The sequence below is a fragment of the Microcebus murinus genome, chromosome 6, assembly GCF_040939455.1.
Source record: "Microcebus murinus isolate Inina chromosome 6, M.murinus_Inina_mat1.0, whole genome shotgun sequence".
Lineage (NCBI taxonomy): Eukaryota > Metazoa > Chordata > Mammalia > Primates > Cheirogaleidae > Microcebus > Microcebus murinus.
This window is the reverse complement of record NC_134109.1, coordinates 110462129-110489796: the sequence shown is the minus strand read 5'-3', so window position 1 is coordinate 110489796 and position 27668 is coordinate 110462129. Positions and strand designations below refer to the sequence as shown.

The window sequence follows — 27668 nt, the reverse complement described above, 5'->3', positions numbered from 1 at the left end:
TTATGAATGACAGAATATTTCCTACCCCATAATTCAGATTGTGTGAGTTACTTTAGATCAGGGCTTCTTAGCATATGGCAAACACATTATGTGTCTGTCCTTGAACTATAGCCCCTAACCCCAATCCTTTCCTGTGGTCTAAGAATTTAATTTGCCTTAAATGCCAAAGATGGCTGGAATTCCAAATGAAGTATAGAAATGAGGGCCAGCTGAAAACTGTAACTTGACCATAGTTTATCATCACCACATACCTTAGTCTGACTCTCATAAAGTTATTATTTAAAGAATCCAGTGTTTGGTTAAAACCAACTGTTCAATAGCTCAGTGTCAACAGAACACAAGTAACAGTGTCTTAGTTCCTATACCTTCTCTCCTATTCCCTCATGACACTGACACATGTTTGTGTACTGGCCTCTTTCCTTCCATTCGTTTTTTTATCTCTGTATGTATATAGGATTTAGGCCTGTGTGTGCTGGCTGTGCTGCATAGAGAGCCTTAAATATATGTAGCCTGTGGTTAAATATATGGTTGTAAAAAAATAAAACTTGTGGTAATTTCATGCTATGAGACACTCATTCCTTACCACATCATATTCAAACTCAGCAATCAGGTTCTTCTATAATTAAATCCCCACTTCTCTTTCCAAATACCTTTAACTCCCATTTCCCCATATATATCGTATATGCCTAAAACCTTTACTACTCACTGTCTCCCAGGTGCCCCTTTCTTCCCTGCTTCATACCCGTGCTCATATTATTCCTTTCATAAGAATACTTTTTCTCGGCAGAGTGCAGTGGCTCACACCTGTAATCCTAGCACTCTGGGAGGCCAAAGTGGGAGGATCATTTGAGCTCAGGAGTTTGAGACCAGCCTGAGCAAGAGCGAGACACCATCTCTAATAAAAAAAAATAGAAAGAAATTAGCTAGACAATTAAAAAAAAAAAAATATATATATATATATATATAAATTAGCCAGGCATGGTGGTACATGCCTATAGTCCCAGCTACTCAGGAGGCTGAGGCAGTAGAATTGCTTGAGCCCAGGAGTTTGAGTTTGCTGTGAGCTAGGTTGACGCCACAGCACTTTAGCCTGGGCAACAGAGCAAGACTGACTCAAAAGAAAATAAAAAGAATACTTTTTCTCCTCTACTTTTTTTTTTCACTTTCTCCATCCTCCTATTTCTGCCTCTCAAAATTCTAGTTATCAAATGACTATTTCAAGTTGTTTTTTCCTTTAAACTTCTCTTGTTTCCTCCAACTTCCTTTAATCCTCATGGCTCTTTCTATATTTCTCTTAGGCACTTAGCTGATCTAAGTGATCAGCTTATGTCACCTAATGTCAAGGTCATTCCAGTACTTCTGTAATTCACACTCTTTGGTTGTCATCTCTTTGAAGGCACACACAATCTAGTTTCTGTGTTTGTATCCAACCCCATACCCCCCAGCATGATATAATTATTTTATACAAGAATCCATTCAAAGTTGACTTGAAATAACAGTGGAAATTTGAACAAAAAGAATTTTCTGAGTTACTCTTTTACATGTATTTGGGGTTCTTACTGTTTTTGTTTTTGAGACAGAGTCTTACTCTGTCACCCCAGGTAGAGTGCAGTGGTGTCATGTGTTTGGTTTTTTACTAAATCAAGGAAATCATTTCTTCAAAATAATTAACTTATTTATCTTGTGGTCATACTTATACCTAATTTGATGTTGGTGACTTTCGAAACAGAGAAAAGATTCAAATTCACAGGTTAAATAGGTGTATTACCATCTGTGAATTGTAAAGTGAGAGGCAAAGAAAATATTAGCATTTTATTCATTAGATTAATCCTATATAAATGTAGTTATATATGACCTCTGTGTTCTAATTAGGATGAAATGTTATAAATACTCTTTGCTTGAGAAACTTGGTATATATACTTTGTGTTTTCGATCATAACTGAATAATGTTGCAAGCTTCCCATATTACCAGATACTTACGTAATTACTTATTTCTCTCTGCCTTTGTCTGTGTGCCCACCAACCAATATCATACAATTTCTGTACTTCTTTTCTTTCCTACTTTATAGCTTCTCTATCCTGAATGGTTAACTAAAGAGAATTTGACAGTAATTGGAAACATTAGATCTCACATTTTGTAAAGTCAGTCACTGACTCATTTCATCACTATGATTTTGCTGGCCAAACTATATGTGGTAGTTTTTTCCAGTAAAGTTGATAGTTGCAGTCAGAAAAGATGTAGTAGATTTAGTCATAGAAGCTACTGCTGATTTAAGAAATGAAACTTTTTATTAAAATACATTGGTGTGATAGGAATTTCTGTAACTTCTATGATTTATGAAAAGGAATGAGTCTCTGTGTGATTGTCCTTTTCAAGATTTAGAAACATGGCCAGGTGTGGCAGCTCATGCCTATAATCCTAGCACTTTGGGAGGCTGAGAAGGAAGATTGCCTGAGGCCAGGAGTTTGAGACCAGCCTGAGCAAGATCGAGACCCCATCTCTACAAAAAATAGAAAAATTAGCGAGGCATGGTGATATGCACCTGTAATCCCAGCTACTAGGGAGGCAGAGGCAGGAGGATCACTTGAGCCCAGGAGTTTGAGGTTGCTGTGAGCTATGATGATGTCACTGCTCTCTAGCCTGAGTGACAGAATAAGACTCTTGTCTCAAAAAAAAAAAAAAAAAAAAGATTTAGACACATTAAACCAAACAAACAGAGGAGTGGGTAGGTGGAAAGCCAGCAGTTAGTTTCTCAAATGTGTAGGTTTTGTAAATTTATCTGTCGTTGTGTATACATCAGGATAAAGCTCTCATAAGGGATCCAATGTCCCTTACTTTAACAGTGTTTATTTTTCATTGAACAATATATTGCCTAAACTAGGTAATTTCAGAACAATTATAGTATAAAAGAACTGGCTTGGGCCGGGCGCGGTGGCTCACGCCTATAATCCTAGCACTCTGGGAGCCCGAGGCAGGTGGATTGCTTGAGGTCAGGAGTTCAAAATCAGCCTGAGCAAGAGCGAGACCCCGTCTCTACTATAAATAGAAAGAAATTAATTGGCCAACTAATATATATAGAAAAAATTAGCAGAGCATGGTGGCGCATGCCTGTAGTCCCAGCTACTCGGAAGGCTAAGGCAGAAGGATCACTTGAGCCCAGGAGTTTGAGGTTGCTGTGAGCTAGGCTGACGCCATGGCACTCACTCTAGCCTGAGCAACAAAGCAAGACTCTGGTCTCAAAAAAAAAAAAAGAACTGGTTCGAAGTTTTAGAACTGTTTTTAAACTGTTACTCATTATAACAAAAGTTCAGAAAAATGGAAAGCGCTAAGGTGAAAAGCAACCACAGAAGGAGCCCATGGAAAGGAGGAACAGAATCAGGTCTCAAAGATGAGCCAGTTTTTGTAGGGGCACCTCAGGGTGGGTAAAATGGCTTGAGCAGAGGTATGAGTGAGTTAATAAAAGAGCAAGCATCTTGCAAAGTGTTTAAACATCATGGATCCTAAATATATAATTGTTTCCGTTTACTTATCCTATGAGGGGTAAAATGAGAAATGTGATAAATAGTCTTTGAGCTCATCTTAGAATATTACAACTTCAGAGATCCCCTCAACTGACCACCTCAGTTGGCCAGTAAGGAAAGTGTCTTTCCTAAGACTTGAAAGAACTTACCCAGAATCACTTACTAAATTAAGTTAGAGGCAAAAATGTGATTAAAACCTGGTCCTTCTGTACCATAGTCTAGCATTCTTGGCAGCACAATTTCATGCTATATAGAATAAACTAAACAGTGTTGAAAGTAAAAATGGGCCCAGTTGCCTGAGATGGCATCAAAATTTGTTGCCAGTTAAGACAGAAATTATTTGGTTTGTGTATAGTAAAGAAACCTATTGTAGGCCGGGCGCGGTGGCTCACGCCTGTAATCCTAGCTCTTGGGAGGCCGAGGCGGGCGGATTGCTCAAGGTCAGGAGTTCAAAACCAGCCTGAGCAAGAGCGAGACCCCGTCTCTACTATAAATAGAAAGAAATTAATTGGCCAACTAATATATATAGAAAAAATTAGCCGGGCATGGTGGCGCATGCCTGTAGTCCCAGCTACTTGGGAGGCTGAGGCAGAAGGATCACTTGAGCCCAGGAGTTTGAGGTTGCTGTGAGCTAGGCTGACGCCACGGCACTCACTCTAGCCTGGACAACAAAGCGAGACTCTGTCTCAAAAAAAAAAAAAAAAAAAAAAAAAAAAGAAACCTATTGTTTCCTAAATGGAATGTGTATCCCTAAGACATTGTTACCAGGGCAAGTACTGGAGAGTACATATTAGAGCTAAAGAAATGGTGACCTGAAAGCCATTCTGCATAGCAGTGGGGCACTTCAGCCTAGTACTCAATATTAAGAGCATTCCCCAAAGAAAGGGCTCTTAAGAGAAGCACATCCACTCTCTGAAATTCTGGCCCAGAGACTAGATAACAGTAAAATAGGTTTAGTTCAAAAAGACCTTTGTTCTCTTAACCTCCACTCAGTATATAGAATGAAAAGCCGCTGGAGAGTATTCTTGCTCCTCTCAAATCATAAGGCAGCCCCCTAGACCCAGGAGTCAATAGTATCATTCTCAAGAAAGTGCATCTCATGTGAGAACTAAGATAGAAACAATAATTTTGTTTCTCCTTTAATATATGAGAAATGACAAAATGACACTCAGCCTGAACAAATTAGACCCTTTCAATGAAGAGGTAATCAAATCCTTATGATTTTAATCCCTCGAGTGATGCCTAAAGCAGCTTAAGTATATCTGAGCCCCCAGGAGGATTGTCTCCATGCCGAGTAATGTACTTAGTAATGGAAGAGTGCTGATGGGTTTTATTACCACTCTTCTGTTAAGTAGAATTTCTCTGTTGTGTTTCAGAGACTGAACGGTTTTATTTAATTGCTTTAATGTTTCTTATTTTGTGCTCTAAGAATCTGTACCAAGGGGCAGTGTGTTAATATACCTGTATGGTAGCCGGGCGCGGTGGCTCACGCCTGTAATCCTAGCACTCTGGGAGGCTGAGGCGGGCAGATTGCTCGAGGTCAGGAGTTCGAAACCAGCCTGAGCAAGAGCGAGACCCCGTCTCTACTATAAATAGAAAGAAATTAATTGGCCAACTAATATATATATAAAATTAGCCGGGCATGGTGGCGCATGCCTGTAGTCCCAGCTACTCGGGAGGCTGAGGCAGCAGGAATGCTTGAGCCCAGGAGTTTGAGGTTGCTGTGAGCTAGGCTGACGCCACAGCACTCACTCTAGCCTGGGCAACAAGCGAGATTCTGTCTCAAAAAAAAAAAAAACAAAAAAAAAACAAAAAAAAAAACAAAAAAAAAAATATACCTGTATGGTGCTATCCTCTGCCCTTACATAATAGCTTGGTTTGGACTACTCTGGCAAAGAGAACAGAATTACCAGTCCAAGGAGAGTCAAGGCTTCGTGGAGGGTTCTTTGTACCATGGTAACGGGAGCCAATCACCTCCACTTACCCACCTAACTGACAGATACTGAGATGTATAGCTAGGTAACTGATCTCATGTAACTATACAGTGAAGTAGGAGACTGAACAAGATAATGTGATAAAGTCATAAGACTTTATCCTAAGCCATTTGTGGACTTATGGTTGTATCTATTGTGCCTTGTATATGTAGGAATTGTCCTAAGTTTTCTGTTTTCCTTCAGCAACCCAGTAACAGACTTAAAGCTACATTAAGTCAGCAGAGTTGAGAGAAAGCCACTCCAAAAATGTGTCTAAATCTCTTCAGGAAGCAGCCTTTCTTGCCCATACGTTAGTTCTCATTGAAATCCACATGGAATTGGCTTGAGGTAGAGCTTTTGCTGTTGAAACTTGGGACTTTCAATGATAATTTTGTTGTTTATTTTTAAATTGGTCTAAAGAAAAAGATAGGGTAAAAATTAAGAGCTCTGAAATTTTCGTCAGATAAATACATAGTTTTCCAGACTTCCATTTTAAATGTCCTTCTTGATGAACTGCCATTGGTAGGCAGTTCGCACAGCCCAGTTCCCTCATAGGCAGAAAACTGTGTGAAAACAGGAGCTTGGCTATCAGAATTTCCTTATAGGCTGTTAACTGCTTAGCTTTTTCTACTGGGCACCAAATCATGTTTGTGCTATAAAAAAACTAGTAGTGACAAAAGTAGGGAAAATAAATTCCATCTCTAGCTTTAAAAATGTTTTCATGAGAATGATTTTTAGGTATTTTGTTTATTATTTTTCATGTTACAAAGGTTTTGGAATCTTCAGATTTCACTAGCAATTTCTTTTCTTTTCTTTTTTTTTTTTTCTTTTGAGACAGAGTCTTACTCTGTTACCCGGGCTAGAGTGCTGTGGCGTCAGCCTACCTCACAGCAACCTCAAACTCCTGGGCTGGAGTGATCCTTCTGCCTCAGCCTCCCGGGTAGCTGGGACTACAGGCATGCGCCACCATGCCCAGCTAATTTTTTCTATATATTTTTAATTGTCTAATTAATTTCTTTCTATTTATAGTAGAAACAGGGTCTCGCTCTTGCTCAGGCTGGTTTCGAACTCCTGACCTTGAGCAATCCTTCCACCTTGGCCTCCCAGAGTGCTAGGATTACAGGCTTTAGCCACTGCGCTCAGCCTTAGCAATTTCTTTAGTTCTCACTTCCTGACATTCTGTTTACCATCTTATGTAATGTAAGATTTTCACCACTATGCCAAGACACTTATAATTAATATTACAATGCTTGCAACTTCAAGTTCATTGTAGAAGCAACAGCATTTTGAATTATTGACTGTATACTTAAGGATCATTATGGAATATATTTTGCAGTGGTTTTGTTAGACTTTAGTAGCTTATTGATAAATTAATTTTAGGCATTGTTATTTCTATCTCACATAATCTTTAGCTTTCTCATTTTTAGAGCCTGGTTATTTCTGACTTCTTGGTTTTATATGTTTGTTTGTTTTTCCTGTGTCTGAAGAAAGTAAAAGATCCCAAAAGATAGGTTGCCTCTCATAAATAAATAAAGTACCAGGCCGGGCGCTGTGGCTCACGCCTGTAATCCTAGCTCTTGGGAGGCCGAGGCGGGCGGATTGCTCAAGGTCAGGAGTTCAAAACCAGCCTGAGCAAGAGCGAGACCCCGTCTCTACTATAAATAGAAAGAAATTAATTGGCCAACTGATATATATATAAAAAAAAAAAATTAGCCGGGCATGGTGGCGCATGCCTGTAGTCCCAGCTACCCGGGAGGCTGAGGCAGAAGGATCACTCCAGCCCAGGAGTTTGAGGTTGCTGTGAGCTAGGCTGACGCCATGGCACTCACTCTAGCCTGGGCAACAAAGCGAGACTCTGTCTCAAAAATAAATAAATAAATAAAGTACCAATAGAATATTATAATTTTTGCTCATGGCTGTCAATCTCTGCTTAAAATTCTTGTCCACTCTGCAAATTTAGATTGCATAATCCTATCTCAGAGAGCATTTTACATATATAACCAACAGAAGTGACTGAAGAAACACTCTCAGTTCTCACCTCAATCAATTTTGCAGCTGTATACTGGTGACTTTCAAAACACAAAGCTAAGAAATGGCTTCAAATTATCCATTAGGGAAGTTTATATCAGTTTGTTTTAAGGTTTCTCATTGCACAGCAGTTGTATACCTCAGAGAACTGGATACTTAACCTGCTTAAGCTCTATGAAAGTTTGATTCCAATGAATAGGTGAATACATTTCCCTCAGACTCACCTGGACTGCTTCCTGCTCACTCTATAATTCTTTAAGCAAAATATGATCATTGTGCCTTCAGGCACTATTATGTAATTTAGCTTCTGTGTAAGAATTAACTCCTTTGTTACTCTTGATTCACAGAAAGAAACAGAGGTAAAGGAACGTTCTGTTTTTGACATCCCTATATTTACAGAGGAATTCCTGAACCACAGCAAAGGTGATTACTGAAGCTTCATTTTGTGTTCCTCAGGTTTTTGCCAAGGGATTTAGTTCTCATGAGGAGTTCATTGCCCAAAAGCAAAAATATTGATATTCCTCCTTAGGACTTGTCCAGAAGAATACCTGCTTCTGTTTCCCTCTTTGGTAAAGGCACCTACTTAGAGACCAGTGACGTAGGCTCAGGCAGTGTTGTGAAAGCTGCTTTGATCTCTGAATCAAAGAACATAAATGTAAATCACTAATTCATTTGCTTTCAGACTCATAGCCTGTAACTTTTTGTACCAATAAAGCTTATATGGGGGTGCAAATAAAATAAATAAGAGCAAAGATGATCCTATTGTAGTAAAGATGGGTACCCACAGTTCTGCTTGGCCAATCTCCCAGGATCGCCCTATGAAGCCCCTCAGGCTTCTCATTGTACAATTTTAAAAAGCAAAACTAACAAGGCAACAAAAATACTGGGAATTGCAACGGCTCATTGCAATCTTATGTATAGAATAATGACTAGCTTTAAGAATTAAAACAGCTCTGGGGAGCCAGGCGTTTCATTGCTGAGATTGTTATGTGGAATGTCATAATGAGAACAGGGAGATGAGGTGGGATGGCGAAATTACAGGCAGCTGAACAGAACTTCCCTAGGAGAGCCATTGCAATTCCTCAGAGACTCCTAGTGCCACGTGTGTTCTGTGGGGTATGTGTCCTCAGCTCGGGAGGCAGAGCTCCGCCAGCTCCGCAAATCCAACATGGAGTTTGAGGAGAGGAACGCAGCCCTGCAAAAGCATGTGGAGAGCATGCGCACAGCAGTGGAGAAGCTGGAGGTGGATGTGATCCAGGAGCGGAGCCGCAACACGGTCTTACAGCAGCACCTGGAGACCCTACGGCAGGTGTTGACCAGCACCTTTGCCAGCATGCCCTTGCCTGGTAATGTCATCCTGTCTGAATACTTTCCGGGGGGGCGGGTCGTGGGGAGAGGGCTGTACTATTTATGTCGGTATTAGTGTGGGGTAATCTCCCCCAGAGGAAAATTAACAAAGTTAGTTTTTCCCCTCAGGGTTTTCTTTAGGTCATATAATAGAATGTCAGTATTGGCTAAAATCCTCCAGAATTTCAGGCTCTCTGGTCATTTAAATTTTTGTGTACTTACATTTTAATATAATCTATTTTCCTTTTGGTTACGCTTAATTTGATATTCAGAATAATGGAAAGTGAGTCATAAATCCTTAGGAGAGCTCTCCTATTATGTATGTTTGCTTCCTTTGTTTTTGTTTTGTTTTTGTTTTAATGGGAAGGAAGAGAAAACGAACACTAGTATTTCTTATATACTCTCTCATTTTGAGGATAGTCACAGCAGAAAGCTGGGAGAATCTCTCTCTGTTATATGCAGCTACTCATGTATACTGTACAGCAGATATTTAGCTCATCTCTTTATTTAGAGTATGTAATTAATTTCATTTCTTTGAGGTCTAAAAGCCTCTCTATCTTATTTATGGAGGAGACCACACTAGAGTCACAATCTCTTTTGCTGGGTATTCATTTAACTGGTTTATGATGGAATTGAATGGGGAGGGTTTTCTTGCTCTTTCTTTGACTGTCTCCCTTTAGGAAGTGGAGAGACACCGACAGTGGACACCATTGACTCATATATGAACAGACTGCACAGTATTATTTTAGCTAATCCCCAAGACAATGAACACTTCATAGCTACAGTTCGAGAAGTTGTGAACAGGCTTGATCGTTAGTGAATGGGTGAGTGCTAACTGATAAGATACTTATATGCCAGTACATCATCCAAAATAAGATGTCTTCAATCTGTAGCAATACTACTAAAGCCCTGGAATTACATTGAGTGAATGAACTGGGGATTTGATTAAGATTCCTGTTACATGGCTGCTAAATGTAGTAAATAATATTAGAAACCAGAACCATTGTTCCCAGCTGCTCAGGAAGTTAAAGCAGCAGGATCACTTGAGCCCAGATGTTCAGTCCAGCCTGGCAATGTAGTGAGACCGTGTCTCTAAAGTTAAAAAAAGAAGGAAAAGAAAACACAATCAAGTCAGTTTCTTCTTATTCATACATGTTTCAGAATGGTTTAATGGAAAAAGTATGATTTCTGCAGTTTGACCTCAGTTCCAGATTTGTCACTTATTTAAGGCTGTATTCTTGGGCATTAGTTTCCCAAAGGGTTTTGAAAAGTGGCAAACTTAGAATCACCCCCACAACAATACTCAGAATGAAATAAATATGACTTAATTGTTAATCCTCCTTTTCCCTGGAAAATACTAATGACAATTTAGAAGTAGCCAGTGAGGCATTGTGTATACATGAGCCCATATAAGCAGGAAATTTTTCATTTGCCACTTGTATATTAAATGTTGATGTGGACTGACCAAACAGTGAAACAGTTAATGCCCTGATTTTAATAGATTAAAAATAAACTCTCAATCACCAAAAGAGAAAGGAGAGAGAAAAGAAAAAGCTTTTTAAAGATATATTTAACAAATGAGTAGTATAGTAGTATGTGTTATATCCTTTTAGCAGGGGAAAAAGTACATTTCCAGAAAGGATCTACCCATGCAAACTTTTTGGTACAAATGGTCATCCATCAGATATCATTTCTTAAATGGAATTGGTATTTGTTCACTCAGATTCCTAGACATAAGGTGCGCTTTTAGTAAGCTGTCCACAAAACTGACAGTTCTTTGGTCTGTTGATTATATTATTTCATAACTGTACACATATAAACTGTGTGGAAATTTCAGGGTTGGACCATACGATGCGGTGGCCATATAAGCATACTAAAACAAGAGTCAACAGAAGGATATGTTCCTTAGAATGGCTGGTCATGGGTTGGAATCTTTATTTGTTATACAAGTACATGAACACTCTCATATACATAATTCACATTCTAGCTTGGATTGGACTTTGAGCAACATGTATAAGGATAAATAAAACCCATGATTCTTTAATGAGGCAACATCTTGCTAGCAGAGACAAAGGAAGAAGTCTTCATCCTTCTTGGTCATGCCCTTGGATGATAACTGTATGAAGCAGTTTATTATATTTTAACCTAAGCCGTGCTCTGATGGGGAAAGGATTACTGCCCTTCTAGTGAGTAGCCAGATGGAATGGATTGTACTTCTTAGAGATGGTTGGAATCCCTGCAGAATAAAAAGTGGCATTACTGCTGCTACTTATAAAGGGAACAGCTTGTAAATCTGGGCCTGGGATTTTCAGGAGCTCATCACCCTTCTCATTTTCACATAGTGTTTTCAGTTAGCATTCTTGTAGGCATAAAAAGAGAGAGCTGGGAAAAACAGTGTGGATGATTTTGAAAGAAAACAGTAATTGATAACACGGTGTCTCCTCACGTAGGTATAGGGCAGTTAATTCAAGTATTGAGCCAAGAGTAGTTTTCCATTTTGAGCATTTTACCAGTAAGACTCTTTTAAAGCTTTATCCATCTCAAGGATATAAACTGTAGTATCTGCTTTCTGAAGTGTCTTTGAAAACCTAGAATATTACCATTATCCTTGATTTTAACCTACAAATATTTTGCCTGTGAAAATGTGAACTGTTATATTACTACAGATTCTTAAAATCTACCATGTAAACATAAGTAAGAATGGTTAGTTCCCTATACCCCCCAAAACTGTTAAATGAAACAGTTACAAAGGCTGTGATTAATACTAGCTTGGCCTCATAATACAAATATGTACAGACAGCTAGGCCTAAAGCCCCAGCACTCGTGGTGCAATTAATTATTCTGACATGAGTTTGGCAAAGGTTTCATCCATTGTCAGGAACCAATAAATGAAGGGAAGCTAATGGTTCACAAGTTTTAAAGGAATATATTAGCAGTGGAAGGAAACTTTATAAATCCAAAATTTTATATATAAAGAAGCTGAATCCAAGGAGGTGAACCATCTTGCCTAAAAAGACCTGAGTAGGTGAGCATAGAATACAAGATTAGAATGCAGATATCTAAACTGTCATTCAGTGGAATTTCTAAAATACCGCTATGAGACAGGGTGGGGGAGAGATTCGAGAAGGGAGAAAGCACTAAAAAATCTTGGAATAGAGCATTAAGATAAGTAGGAAGTAAATATAATAGAAAAACATTACAATCTAGTGATTATAAAGTTACAAAATGTAAAAATTATTTGTAGCCATGCATGGTGGTACATGCTCATAGTCCCAGGTACTCAGGAGGCTGAGGCAGAAGGATCATTTGAGCCCAAGAGTTTAAGACCAACCTAGGTGATATAGGAAGACCCTGTCTCAAAAAAAAAAAAAAAAAAACTAATAAAAATTATTTTTATAGATAAACAATGGAAGAGTTACTCCAGCTGTTACCTTTCTTGTGGCTAAGTGGTACCTAGAGACAAGCTGGAAGGAAGCCATGGGGTGACTTTAAATTGAGAGGGGACCACTTTATATGAGTTATTAAAAGCTATATGTTGCCTGATTTCAATTGAACCAATAATAAATATTTAGGTATTTGAGAAATGAAAAAAATCTTTATGTGATTGTATTTTTATCAATATGAGAAAATTTCTTGATCATATGAACATAATACATTCCTATACATGCACATATCCGTAGATTAATACTTGAAGAAAATTGGCTTTGACTGACCTACAGTCTTTGGACTAAAGTAGGGTACTAATTTTTCCTCATCAGATTTGTCCCTGGTCCGTTGCTTTTCTGTGTTTAGCTGATGATTTTCCTACCTCCCATTGTTGCTGAACTGGTTCTCACTGAAATGTTATCTGAAACATCTCAATGAGGTTGCCTGTCTGCAGCTTTATGAGCTCCTTAGTTTACATACACCCTGCTCCTCACGTATGAAAATGAAGCATTTTGTGAATCCATAGCCCTCACCCCTTCTGATCACTACTTACCTTTTTGGTGTCATCATCTTTTTTTTTATTTCTCCCTGATTCTACAGGTCTTAGAGCTCCAAGATGTTCTATAAGTGTTTTTATTTGTGAGGAATGAGAAGCCATCCATGGAAATTTGAACTGAGTGGGGGCAGAGACAGAGTACAGATCCTTTTGCCTGTGAAAGAATTATCAGCGAGTGACATATGCCTGTACTGCAGGAAGCCATGAGGGAGCAGCAGAAGGAACACATTATGGTATACGAACTTTCTATGGAATTGTCCTTGTGTGAAGCTTTGAAAGTATACCACCACTCTCCCAGGTCTTTGGTTTCCTGTCATTTCCACATCTCTTAAAGTGGATCTGCATATAACAGCTGACTAGGTGACCCTGAGGCTGACATCCACTGCAAAAAGGAAGACTTCTCATGGTTGCAGTTTTGATTGGACTCTTTTATCAGTGGAGCTCCAGTTTTCTTACCTAGCTGTCATTTTTTTAAAATGCCTTTGGGGGTTATTTTTCGCTAGCCCCCACCAAGTTATACATCTCCATTTTCTGACCTCTGGGCTTTGTTGCTCGGCAGGGTTCTGAAGGAGAGTTTCTCTCTTTGGACAGCCCCAGTCTTCTCCCATCATTGCCCTGCTGTGACTCCAAAGAAAGGAGCTTCTTGTTTACGGTGCCCTGTGGAGGAAGGCTGTGTTTCCTACCCACACGTACTCAGTGGGTGCCAGCCCTCTGAGTGGCTTTGTGATTGCTGCCCTGGAGGAGAATGCTCTTTCCCTCTTCCCTGGTACTACCAGCTGTTTTCTAAGCATTGCTCCTGCACAGACATGGAGTCCCAGCCCCAGCAAGGCTCTTCTGTTCCCATCTGTTGGCACTGTCTTATGGAGCATTTTTGCTGAGGAAAAGGTCACTATTAAACAGAGGAGAAAAGGAAAGAGTAGTTTGTCATTTGGTATTTGTAAAAAGCCCAAAGTTTAATGTAAGTGAAAACAGAGGGAATCCCCGTCTTGTTCAGGTGTTATGATTCATGGATAGGGAGAAACATCACCCGGAATAGTCTCCTGAGCTCACAAAAAGGACACAGAGGAATTCTGGTATCTTTTGTCTTCCTTCTGTAGCCGTTAACTCCTGTGTGAAAAAGATAAGTATCCCTTCCCCCCTCTCCTTAGTAAGTGATTTTTTTAAAACAGCAAAGTGAAGAGGGATTTCTGGTCTTTCTGTTTGTTTTGTTTTGAGACGGGATCTCTCTGTGTTGCCCAGGCTGGAGTGTAGTGGCTATTCACAGGCGCAATGATAGCTCACCACAGCCTTGAACTGGGCTCTAGCGATCCTCCTGCCTCAGCCTCTTGAGTATCTGGGACTACAGGTGCCACCACCACACCCAGCAGTTTCTGGTTCTTTTAACACCAAAAGGGAAGTGTGTTCTGGTTGTCACCTCAGGGTTGTTGTGGAGTTATTTTGGTTCTGGGTTCTTTTTTGTTTGTTTGTTTATTTTTTAGGGGTTTTTTGATGCCCTAGAGCAGAAGGCCAAAGGTTGCCCCTGAGATCTTTGGAACCAAAGCAGAGCATGCTGAGCCCATTGTCTGGGCACTGTGCCACTGCAGGCAGGTAGATAGAAGTGTGGCCCTTCTCACAATATGCCCAAAAGTCAGGGGGTAAGTCAGAAACTCCCTGTCATATTGCTGTACCATCCTATCTTCTCAGTATCTCCTTACCTGTTTTCTTTATTTAGTCCAAAAGGGGGGGAAAATCTTTTTATGAATGTCTTATGTGAACACACATCAAACTTCCATGCACTGACGCCCATATACAACCACTTGGCAATTTTTTAGAATAAGGTCCCATAATTACCTGTTGCTATAAGCCTACCCAACTCTCCTACTTTTCTGTATTTTCCTGTTTTCCTGCTTTCATCTGCTGTTTCTGCCACTTCTTTTAGACTCCTTGCCTGCTAAGGCCTAGCTAGAACTCACTGTCTATGTCAGAAAGACATCCAAAGCCAGCTCTGGAAGTTCGTGTCTGCCTTCTGCCAGATGCTTCCTATCCTTTTGTCCTTCCTCTTAATATTTCTCCCTGTTTCTTCTTTGTGTTCAATTTTGTGGAGCTTCGTTAGCACTGTTTTTGTGACCAGGAAAAGCAGTAACTTGGTCCAAGATGATTATTCTCCTGTCTCTAAGTAGGACACCTGACAATGACTTGAAACATTTGCATATTCAGGAATGCATAAGATCCCAAGAGAGCCTACAATATAAAATCATTTTCACAAAATAGCAGCTTGCTTTTGAAATGCTGGCTCTCCCAGTAGCTACACATCTGACTCTGGTGGCTGGGATTCAGCTGCCACAAGACCATCAGGGTCTGTAGAACAGGTCTGTGCCACCTCCTCTCTCCTCTGTGCTCAACGAGGAGGTGGTGAATGAGGTTACAGGCTAGCACAACACCTAATTCATGTTTCCCAACACACTTGTAGATGTTGCTGCACTTACATGTTCTTCTCAAGAAATAAGCTGTTACCTATTCAGTGTTACAGATTTCTTTCTTTTTTATTAAAACAAGGAGCAGCTGAGAAAAGGCAGACACTAGTTATTTTATTTCTGACAAATTTTAGAAAAAAACTCGTGTACATGTGTTTGGAACTGTTGAAATGCCAAGTTTTCGTACAAGTGTTTCTGTAATTAAACTTTTAGATTTTGTTTTTTAAGAAATTGATAGGCTTGTTTGACATTTGTCCCATTAAAACTTTGCTGTTGAATGCACCTGATTCAATTTTACTTGCATCGTAATGAAAAAAAGTCCTACCTCTTAAAGACTGTCAACTCTCCATTAATCATCAAGTCTGTTATGCTTTTAAAATAGTAATACATCCATTTTACTAATTGCTTGTTCAAAATGTATCTTCACTGAATTCTGTTTGAGAATTTAGCTCTTTTATGTATGCTATAACAATACAATGAGTTCTAATTCATTTTAATGGATCAGTCGTTAAGTGGAAGCCACTTGAAGGGTTTTTCAAAGTCAGTGACTCTGAAGTCCCCTTGATAGGAAATCATTTGACAGAAGGGATGAGTTGTGCTTAAATTCTTGTTTTTTTAAAAATAACCATTACTTAACCAATCAAAATCTTTTAAAGGAAATTTTTCACTTATTTCCACTATGCTTTTAAAATCTCAGAGGTAAGGTAATCTGGCCTCCAGATCCCGCTGCTCTCCATGTAGCCAGTTGTGTGGCATTGGGCAAGTCTTGCTTTGTTTCAACTCCATTTTTCTCTTCTGACATAATACATGCCTCGGCTCCCTCATGCTATTGTTAGAAGGGTAGAATTAGGTAACACAGTCCACTCTACTGCACTTTGGAGATTAGGGGAATAGGAAGTGTCTGTTACATGCTTGCCAAAGTATCAGGGTATCTCAGTTAAGGTTGGATTTGACTACATGTAACAAACCCAGAGCAGCAACAGCTTAAGTAAGGGGTGTGTCTCTCTCATAGAAAAGTAAAGGCAGTCCAAGACTGGTATGGAGGCTCTTGTCTGTACCATGGCTTTGTTCCATTCTCAGGGTCACCTCATGGTCCAGAATGCCTGCTGGGCCATTAGCCATCACCTTTAAATTCCTGGCTTGAAGAAAAGAGGGTAAGGACAAAAATGGGCAAAGCTAGCTGAGTCAGCATCCTTTAAAGAGTCTTCCTGTAAATCATATTCAACACTTCTCACTTCATTTGGCCAGAACTCAGTCATGTGACGATAGCTAGATATGAGGGAGGCTGAGAAATGTCATCTTGCATGGACATCATTGCCCCAGTGACATACAGGTTTCAGTGAGAAAATGAATCTAGGGAGGCCACTTATGTTGGTGTCATAACTCCCACGTTTGACTCTTAGTGTGCACTAAGTCTGGCCCTGCTCCATTAGTAAATAGGGTGCGTTACCTTGCCTTTGCCTCTTGGCCGTTTGAGAATGGCCATGTACTTCCTTGGTGCTTTTTTTTTTTTCAAATAGCCAGAAAGCTAAAAACTAGCTTCAATCTGAGTTGGTATTTTCTGTTCCCATCTTAGCTCCTCTTCTACCCTTCAACAGCTGGTGGCCAGTCTTGTTTGTTAAAAGTCAACATAAACAGGTGGTAATACTTCCCCCAGTTGTTTGTTCCCTTCTCAAACTGCTCAGCATCTGCTGGATTAAAACAACACCAGGATAATCTTTTCCTAAGGGTGGGGAGATTGAAGTACTGCTTGGCCGACAAGCTCGTAGCTACTTCCTTCCCCCTGAAAGAATTTCCTGCTTTGCAACTGAGAGTTCTCAGTCAGGGGCTTTTTCTTTGTCTTATTTGCCTTTGACACACAACCTGCATGCAGATACATACTTTATAACATCTATAAACACTAGCTCATATGCCAGCCCAGAGATCAGGACTGAGAGTACATCAGGTGAAAATGTTAATGTACTTCCACCCATTCAGAAACCATTTCAGTTTAGTTTTCATGGGAATACGTGTCTACAGGGACAAACTTTTGCCAGAGGTAGAAATGTGCATTCTCTTAGCCTAGAGAAATGCAGAAAGGAGAAGGAGCCACAAGGGGATAGGAATGGCATTGGGAAATTAAGGGCAAGGGCAGTGCAGATTTTCCAGACAGAGGGATTTTTATACACCACCTGCAACACTGAACCAGTGGGAAGATGCCTTAGATGTTCATGTGGGAATCCATAGAACTGAGTGTACGGTGTTTTCTTGTCTGAATCTCACACAACCCATCCAGCACTTGAGAACTAGAGTTCTTTGTAACCAGCTCCTCCCCATTTCACTGAAGTTCACTATTTGGGACTACAAAGGTGTTTATAAAACATGGTTTCTATGTTCCATAGTGTCTGATCATCTAGTGGGAAAGGCAGACGTGTACATAAATAGTTCTAACGTAGGGCAGCTTGTATTGAGTTTCAGTGGTGGTAAATAATTTTTGAACAGTAAAAGAATTACTTGAATCTCACCTGACAAGAGGATGGTTTTTCTATAAGTGCAGGGGGAGTAGATCTGAGTCTTGGGGGATCAGTATCTTAACTAATAAGAACTTCATCTGGAATGTAAATTAAATATAAAAGTCTTAATTGATAACCATCATAGTCTCTCTGGTAGAAATTAAAGTAGCTGGAAGGTAAGAGCAATTGGATTACTTGTAATTTAGACAAGAAGTTTTTCAAAGTGTATTTTCGACTTATTAATAATACAAAACCATTTTTAAAAATTAAAATGAAGAGAAACTATCAGAATGCACTGCGTGTAGTAGGTATTTTGTGAACCTTTTATTTATACTTTAGATACATTCCTATGTGTACATACACATGTGCTGGGTTATAATGTGAAATGTGTTTCTTACCACAGAATCACAATAAAGACAGTAACTCTTTCATTACCTCTGAAATCAGATAGAACCACTGCATTTAAGTCTGGGCTCTGCTGCCTCTCACTTGTGTGATCTTAGGCAAGTTATAAAATACTGAGAATAGTGCCTGTCACAGAGTAAAAAATACTTAAATATAAACTTAAAATTTATGGAGAAAAATTCTCAGTGAAAAAGAGAAATAACAATTAGACACGTACAATAGGCCAACCACTCTGTTCTTTTTGTATAAATTATGCCATTTAATTCCTACCACAGCTTTACAGAGTAGGACTACTAAACCCATTTTACTCAGATAAGTAAGTTAGGACTCAGGGATGAGAAGTAACTTGCACAGTTATACAACTAGGAATGGGTTTTATACCCAGATAGTTCTGGCTCTACATTCTACTGTAGCCATTCTGTCTTAGAGATATCTAATGAGACTGAAATGAGTTCAAAGCAGAAACGTAGGCTGTGGTGGGTCTGAGAACTGGAGTTGAACTTATTCACTGAACAGTATTTGTTGAGTGTCTTTTGTGTCAGTTGTTCTGGGTCCCAGTCTCCATAGAGCTTATATCCTACTAGGAGAAAAGAGACTATAAACAAGTAACCTAACAAACGCAGCTCAGCTAGTTGCCAAGACAAGAAGAAATGATATAAACTAGGACAGAAGAAAAGCCTTTCTGAAAAAGTATCTTTTGAAGAAAGACCAAATTGAATTAAAGGAACCAGCCCTACAAAAATCTGAGAGAGGCCGGGCGCTGTGGCTCACGCCTGTAATCCTAGCTCTTGGGAGGCCGAGGCGGGCGCATTGCTCAAGGTCAGGAGTTCAAAACCAGCCTGAGCAAGAGCGAGACCCCGTCTCTACTATAAATAGAAAGAAATTAATTGGCCAACTGATATATATATAAAAAATTAGCCGGGCATGGTGGCGCATGCCTGTAGTCCCAGCTACTCGGGGGGCTGAGGCAGAAGGATCACTCAAGCCCAGGAGTTTGAGGTTGCTGTGAGCTAGGCTGACGCCATGGCACTCACTCTAGCCTGGACAACAAAGTGAGACTCTGTCTCAAAAAAAAAAAAAAAAAAAAAAAAAAATCTGAGAGAATAGAAAGGCCAAAGTCCTTAGGAAGTAACAAGCTGTGGAATTTCTAGGAGCAGGAGAAACCAGGTGAGGCCGGGGCAGAGGGCGTGAGAGGAGAGTGGCTTGGAAGCAGCAAGGCAGGCAGGTGTGAGGTTATGGAGCACTTGTAAGTTGTGGTACAGAGTTTACACTTATTGTAAGTGCAGTATGAAGACATTTCTGTGTAAGTGACAAGATCTGGTTTATATTTTTAAAGGATCACTCTAAAGTGGCTGTTGTGTAGAGAATTGTGGGGAGGCAAGAGTAGCAGCAGAGAGACTAGTTAGTCCAGGTGGGAAGTGACAGTACCTTGGCCTACAGTGGCAGCAGTCGGGGTGGAAAAAGGCAAACAAATTAGGAAGCAGTTTGGAAGTGCCGCTGACAAATTGCTGAGGGACTGGATGTGGATGGTGAGAGAAAAAGAATCAAGAATGACTGCTCATCATTTTGGCTTGAGCAACTGGGTAGTAGATAGAGATGTCATCACCTAAGATGACATAGACTTAAGAATAAAGCATCACAGAGGAAAAACCAAAAAGTCTTCTTGAAACTGACTAAATTTGAGATTCCACCAGCAGATTGGCCCCTGAGCAGGACACTTACATCCCTCTGCTATAGGTTAAAAAGTTCCTTTCAGCTGTTAAGTTTGTGGCTCCATGAGATACTAACTTCAGGTCAGTATTTGGAACATTCCTTCTATCCTCAGCACATGTGCACTTATGTGCACAGATACAGCTACTCTTGCTGTTCATTGAACTGTGAAATTAAGGAATGGTCTTTTTAATTCTTCAAGCTCCTTAGGAAAAGAATTTTTAAAACTTTGCATCTGCATTTGTTTAAGATTGGCATAAAACAGCTGAATGTTCTAGGATATAAAAATCATAACATAACCTGATGGTTAGAAAATCCCAGGGCAAGTAATGGAAAGCGTCTGCTTAAAGGAGACTGGCCAAAAATACATTTGGCATCAGTCAGAGAAGGGCAATGTGGGAAGACATCGGTGATGCACTCAAGGTTCCTGTGAGAGTGCTTGTGCTATCTTCAGGGGTAGAAATCAAATAAAGGCCGCTGGGTACAGGCAGTGGAATGTAAGACCTCTATTTTTCTTGGGGCTGATGGATTTTTGAAGTGGACTTATGTTTCATTTATCAAAAGGGGTCTTTTGTTAAAGGACAAACTAGTGTGGTCATTACGGATTTTACTCAATCCCCCAAGAGAATGAATATTTTAGATATATTCATTTATTCAAACATTTCCAGTTATTTACTGTGTTTTGGACATAAAGTTGAGGAAGTCCCTCTCCTCAAGAAGCTCACTATATAACAAAAAATAGATATAAAAGCTTACTACCATAGGGTCTGATAAATGATCGAACAGCTGTAAGCCAAGTATTCTGGAAAATACAATGGAAGAATTCAGTGTTTGTGCTTGGGGGAGGTCAAAAGAGGGCTTTACCAGGATAACATTTTGAGCTGGATCTTAGAAAAAGAGTAGTTCTTTAAGAGAAGCTAGAAATGGACCTAGAGTTGTGCGTGCATTTTTGGTTTACTCAAGTAATTCAGTGTGACTAGAACACAGGTTATATGCAGGGTTTTGATTTTAAAAATAAGAAAGATAGCTGTTTTGAAAATGGATTGTAAATGGGCCTGGAATGTCATGCCAAGGGATTTAGCTTTTATTTTGCAGGCAGAGAGAAGGCATGAAGGCTGTTTTCTCAAGGCAGTGACATGAGATGAAAAATGACACCAGCAGTTTTTAACCTTTTTTCTGCCATGAACTCCTTTGGCAATCTTATAAGGCCTGTGGACCCTTCTAAGAGTAATGTTTTTAAGTACATGAAATACAAATAAAGTTACAAAGGAAATCTATCTTGAAATATAGCTATCAAAATATTGTGCTATATAAGAATCTTTGTGCTTCTTAATAAAGCATTAAATAACACTAGCTCCAATAACAACCATAATTTTAAAGTAGTAGTGATCATCAATGTTAATATTTCAACATCTGCAACAGCTGTGATGTAGCATGAAGATATCTGTGATCCTCTGGTGGTGAAGACACAGGTCTTGCCAATACTATTGGGGTTTGTTGCAAACATTTAAAATCAAGGGGAATGAAAATTTTCAGGTAGAGGTTTGTGAAAATCAAGATGCAATTTTTCCCCCAACATGTTGGTGGACCTTAGGGTAAAGTACTCAAGGATGTGTGGAGATAGACTGGTCAGGAGACTATAGAAACAGCTGGGACATATGGCAAGGAGAGCCTGCAGTGGGCATGGAGCACAGAAGCAGATTAGAGAAAGGAGTTTGACTTGGTTTCTCCCAACCCTCAATCGGGAATTCCTCAAGGAGGATTTTGGGTAAATGTGGTCTGGCCAAGCGGGTTCACCAGGAACGCAGCTCTCCATATGCAGCGCAGTCTAGTTTCGTTAATTTGTTCAACTAATATTAATATTTATCACACTCTGTGGCAGGCACAGGAATACAGCAGACACAGTTCTTCCTTTCATGGAGCTTACTATCTAATGGGGGAAACATGATTACAGAAACTTAAGTTGGTATAATATTACCATATGGTATCAAATGCAGGAAGAGTGGCAATATACAAGGGGGTATTGGCAGGGAGGAGGGAACTATTTTTTTTTGTTTGTTTTTTTGTTTTTTTGTTTTTTGTTTTTTTTGTAGTACAGAGGGATGGAATATTTTTTTTTTTTTGGATGGTGGCATCGGGAGAACCCCTCGGAGGAAGTGACACTTTAAGATGAGACTTGAAAAACCAATGGGACCTACATAAACAGGAAAAGAGCCAGGAGGCCAGCTTTTATTGGTGCTTTAGAGGGACTGAAAGAAAACCAGGGGAGTGAGCTGGACCACAGAGAAGTGGGGAATTGGAGGACAGGAGGGGAGCCATATGAGGTCTTATCACCTATGTGCACCTAGGTGCAGTAAGGATCTGGGATATTCTGAGTGCAGGGGGAGTCACTGAAGGCATGATATAATTCAGTTTGTGTTTCAGAAAAAGCTCTTGGTTGTGTGAAGAGTGGGCTGTACGGAGCAAGCATTGACACAGGGAAATAAGTGTGGCTGTGGCTGCCATCCCAGCTGTAGTGGTGGCAGCTTGGACTAAGGCTGCAGCAGTGAAGAATGAACGGGAGAGGAGGATGGAACAAAGCTGTTTTGGAGATAGAATGAATAGGGTGAGTGATGAGCTAGAGGTGAGAGGGAGGAAAGAGCAGCTGTGGTGGATGTCAGGCTTCATGGGATGGGGAGGCGCCATTTTCTGAGCTGGGACATCTAGAGGAGCAGACTGGGGCAGGGGCAAGGCCAGAGAGCCTGTGGGCATGTTCATTTGAGATGCAAGTGTTAAGAAAGCAGATGCAGCATGTTAAGTAAGTGTTTGTATCAACAATTCTAGAGCTTAAAAGATGGGTCTGAACTTGGAACACCATTTACCAAACACTTCCAAAGAGGCTTTTGTTAGCCCGTTCCCCCCAGATCCTGGCACTGTGCTCCAGGCAAAAAGTCAGACCCCACCAGTCTCTACAACACCTGACTAAAGATTTCACAGTTTTATCCTTTGCCCAAGTGCCAATTTTGATTATTCTTTCATCCTACCCTTGACACCAGAACAATATCTGGACCCTGGTGCAACTACTCCATTGGTTTAAATCAAGCAATATTTCTAAACATATTCAGAGCATTTAACTTAGATTTCTTGCATGAGATTTCTGCAGGGGGAGCTTTGCATCTATAAAGAACATGCTAAACAACATAGCAGCTTACAGTGAAATAATATCTGTTTATCTTGGCTGATTTTATAGTAAATGTGATTGGGATATTTACTGATTGTTTCTTAAAACCGAATGAAAATAACAGGACAGAGCAAGTGAATTGCAGCAACTAAACATGCTAACATAGAAGAAAGAGATATAGATTATAAAAAATGATAAATTGTGATCATGTAAAGAGGGGTTTCACTGTAGACTGAAGACTTGACCTAGAGCTAAGTGGGGTCAAGATTAATCATGTTTTGATCTTACACATAAGCCAAAGGATCTTTTCTAAAGATCATGCCTATTAAAGCAATAAAGACTTTCCCGCAGGCATTTAATGAGAGACAAGTGCTGCTGTTGAAAGTGGGACCCTTCAGCATGGAGCCTGAAAATGAAGCAGGCCTTGCTTGCTCTGCACAGTGAGGCCCCAGTTGAGTCTGCCAGATGAAGAAGAGTCTCACATTTTTAGATGCTGTGTTCCAGGCAAATGTTAAGTCTTCAGGGAAAGGGGGAAAGGTTTTTGTTTTTATTTTTGTAATTAAGTAAGGATTGTACGTGCAAGGAGCAAGTGCTGATTCCAGGCTGCAGGCCCAGTAGCTTCTAAATGCAGTAAAAAACAGCATCGAGGAACAAACCAACCTGAGGAGCTTGATGGAATTTCCCAAAAGCCTCTGGAAGAATATACAGCATTCTGAGGCCAGGAAACCTCGGCTTCCATCTCTGTCACAGCGGCTGCCTCAAATGAGGGTAATTTAATTGGCAAAAAAATATCACCAGCATGAAAGAAAAGTGTCATCTCACACACTATTTCTTGTTTTTCATCCCTCATCCAAGGTTTTGTGTGAAGTTGCGTCAGCACCCACTTTGCTATGTGATAGGAAATGCTGGGACTCAACCCTGACCCTCCCTCTCCCGCTACAGCCTCACTGACGGAGGCAGCTGTCTGCAGACAGGATGCTCTGCCGTCCTGGACCTCGCCACGATTCCTGCCCCATTGCTGCTCCAGCTTCCTCTGGCAATCCCAAGAGACAGAGGACTGCAGGGGCAGGAAGGGCACCGAGCGTGTTCTCCCAGGCAGAGACCCTTTGGGATGTCTAAGCCTCCGCTCGCTTGCTGTGGTCTGCCTTTCCGGGCAGGAGGAGGGGACCAGACCTCCTAGCTCCCTCCAAACGCCCCTGTGTTAAACCCATGCAGCACAGAACAGGCCAGTTCATTGTGTTCTTGGATATAAATATTGATTCTAGGTGCTGTTAACATTCTGTTCATAAAAGAATGTAACATATTTCTCCCACACCATATTAGACTGATGTGTTGTTTGGCCAAGAGAAGTACAGATTGCTGGCTTCTGAGGGAAAATCTGGACATTTAAATGCATGCAGCTTTCAAAGTCTAGGGAGCAGTTTCAGACTAGCAATCAGGCCCCATGGTTGGCTGTGGCTCTGCCCTCTCCATCCAATTTCTCCTCTTCCATCTCCATTGTTTGCATATGGCTTTGGCATTTCTAATCACTGCCTTCTTGGAATTACATCTTGTTTCTCAGGACCTGGAAATGTGGGACCTTTGCTTTCTTCGGGAGGGCTAGGAAGGTCAGGGCCAAGCATCTTTAGTTTTCTTCCCCTGGGGAAGAGGATCTGGGAGGTCCCATTCTCCTGCTTTCTTTCTCCCCTCCACGTGGGAGGGGAGGGCAAAGGCTTCAAACAGGAGGTGGTCCCCCAGGCATTCCACCCGGCCTGCCAAGCCCAAGACTCAGATGTGCTGGCCGCCTTGGCAAGGCACAGTCCGACATTCTACAAGTGCTCTGGAGGGGAACTATAACTAGTGGGGAAGTGGAATTCTCGATGTGTGTGCGTGCTCACTTGGTGCCAGTTCATCTGACATAGATGATCCCGGGCAGTACTTCGTAAGAGTGATCCAGCCCATTTCCAGATGTGTGGGAGGGCGGCCCGGGACAGCGAGCCACCGGGAGAGCTGGCGCCCCCTGCTGTCCCGGCCAGGAAGCAGCGACGCGGCAGGGAAGAACCCGGGGGTTCCGGCAAGCTGGCAGCTCTGTCAAAATGTATAGCCAGCCCATGTGGGTACGGAGGGGACCTGCAGCTCCTCGCTGTTCAAATGGTAAGCCTGCAAGGGCTGGATTCCCTCCTCCTAGCTGGCTCCCTTTATGTTTTGTGGCCGTGAATGAGCCAGAAATGGTGAGGATTCAATAAACCCAAGCCTCCCGCCGCATCTGTTGGTCCTGTTCCCGGGAACAGTGGCGCTGTCTCCTGCCTGTGAACCTGGCCAGCAGGCCAGGCAAGACAATGAGGGCGACTTGCCCAAGAGGAGGCCTCCTCCTCTTTAGCAGCCCTGAGGCCACACCCTCACTCGGGAATGCGGCTTCGGAGGCCTGGCTGGCTCCAGGGCTTCCAGCGAGTGGAAGCCACAACTACTCCCACTTAGGCATCCTGGCATCGCCAAGGGGCCTCAGAGCTGGCACAGCCCAGAGACTGGCTCCGCTTACAAGCTTAGACTGTGCCACCGTCCCCCTGCCCCACTTCCTGCCAAGACAGCAGCACAGCAGTGGGGCCAGGGCCAGCGGCGGAGATTGCTGCAGGGGGAGGGAGGGAGAGAAAATGTGTGTTGGTGAAAGGTGAGGTGGAGATATTGGGGGAGTGAAGGGGGAGACTGGTGAACCAGGCTTCTTGGACAACCTTTCAATTTTGCAAAAAGGCACAAAGGGGTGTTTTTTTTTGGAAGATTTTATTTATTTATTTTTTTGTAAACCGATCTCCTCCCTGCTGGGAGAAGAAAAAAACAACCCCCTCACGACAATGCCCTTCTCTCTGGGACCAATTTCCAGACTGCACCGCAGTGCTGACAAGGTCAACAAGCTGGAGCTGTAAGCGGAAGATCTTTATCTATGTGGGAAATAGGAAAATCATTTGACTGATAAAAGGAAATACAATAAATAGCATCTAAATTCCTGGCTGCATTCCCTGGGGCCCCTCCTCTGCTGGAGAAAGTGTGTGGGGCAGGAATACATGTGCTGCTCCAGCATGTTTAAAAATAGCATACAGCACACAGGCCTTTCATACCTTCCAGAAAGACTTCATTACGGGATCCTCAGCCGGGAGCCTGCAGAACTGCTGCTGGCACTTTTCTTCTCCCTGCGCTCGGTTTTTCTTTTTGGAAGCATTAAAGGCAGTGCGTGTAATGCATCGCACTCACAGGCCAGCTCCTGCTCAGGTCGTTTCAGTCTAGGCGCGTCTGAAGCCCACGCTGGAAGTCCATTGTATTTAATGGGGTGTTAAGTCTGTTTATTCTATGGGACGTGTGCAGTAATTTTATTCTGCAAAACTAGCAACTTGAACCTGAAGCGGTGGTGTTCCTCCTCCCCATTCCCACCCGGGGCAAACCGCAGTCTCCAGGTATCTCTGGCCCTGCCTTCTAGGGTTCCTTCAGCTCAGCAGTCCCCGACCTTTCTGGCATCGGGGACTGGTTTCATGGAAGACAATTTGTCCACAGACAGAAGGGCTAGGGATTGTGGAGCTCTGTCCCTAACAAGCCACGGCCCGGTACCAGTCCATGCCCAGGGTTTGAGGACTGCAGCTCTAGCTCATGTAGCCAAAGAAGGCCTCTATGTGTTGGGAGCTGGGGAACTGAGCACTTACACCGTTTCTGCTGCGGGCTAGTATTGGCGTGACCTGATGCAGGGCTTTCCACCTCTTGGAGACTCCTTTTCCTCATCTATTAAGTAGGGATTTTTAATCTGCCCTATGTACCTGGAGACACTGTTGACATACAACAGTCTCACAGTGGAAAAACATTCTGCCAGGTTCTACAAAGACACTGTTCTATTTTGCTAGCTGGGCCACCTCTGCATCACTTCGGCAGCCATTTAAGCCTCCCAGACCTCTTGTCTCCACTGAGACCTGGAGGATGTGGGTGGGACTGCCACACCCACTGATAAGACCGTGTCTTCTGATTCCATTATTCCTTCCACTTTGGCTAGTTAGCATTCTACTCCCTGGAAGACTTTCTCCTCTCTCCACTTGCAGGTCCTGGCCCTGAAAAGGTGCTAAATGCTACATAAAAGACTAGGTGGTCCTTTCTAGCTCTGAATCTTTGAGTCTCAATCAAAAGAAATAAAGCACATGCTGTTCTAATAAATTATACTGTTCTGGGTGAACTACGCCTTCCATTATTCCCACCTGATCTAAAAACCGGCTTCTCTGGGACCTTCCAGGATTCCCACTGCTCCGACATCATTTGGACCTTGGCAGTCTTTCTCTGGAGCCAGGCTTTCCCTCCTGTGCCACACAGCTTAGACCTGTCTCCTTCCAGAGTCCCTGATCCTCCTCCAGCCCCTCAGGCCTCTCCACACCCAGTGAACCTTCAAGTCCATTGGTCTGAAATTAAGCACGCATTCTCTCCAAACCCACGCTTCTCCGCATCCTCCACCTCACTCTGGACCTCCGCTGCTGCTGACGCTGGAAACCTAGAGTTCTTCCGCACACCTCTGCTCTGTGCCCTGCTCCCAGCCCACATCCTATCCCAGAACCCTCTCTCTCAGCCCTGGAGTGCCCAGCAGCCAGCCCT

At 41.7% G+C, this 27668-nt stretch overlaps 1 protein-coding gene across 1 annotated transcript in view; it reads left to right on the top strand.

Moving 5' to 3' along the window:
- The window catches only part of HMG20A (high mobility group 20A), a 72758-nt gene extending 59133 nt beyond the window's left edge, over window positions 1-13625 (top strand). The window contains exons 7-10 of the mRNA XM_012735390.3: window positions 7871-7946; window positions 8654-8869; window positions 9551-9694; window positions 12897-13625. Of these exons, the coding sequence (XP_012590844.1) occupies window positions 7871-7946; window positions 8654-8869; window positions 9551-9687 (429 nt within the window). The 3' untranslated portion in view covers window positions 9688-9694; window positions 12897-13625. The remainder of the gene's footprint in view (window positions 1-7870; window positions 7947-8653; window positions 8870-9550; window positions 9695-12896) is intronic.
- The last annotated feature ends 14043 nt before the right edge of the window (window positions 13626-27668 follow it).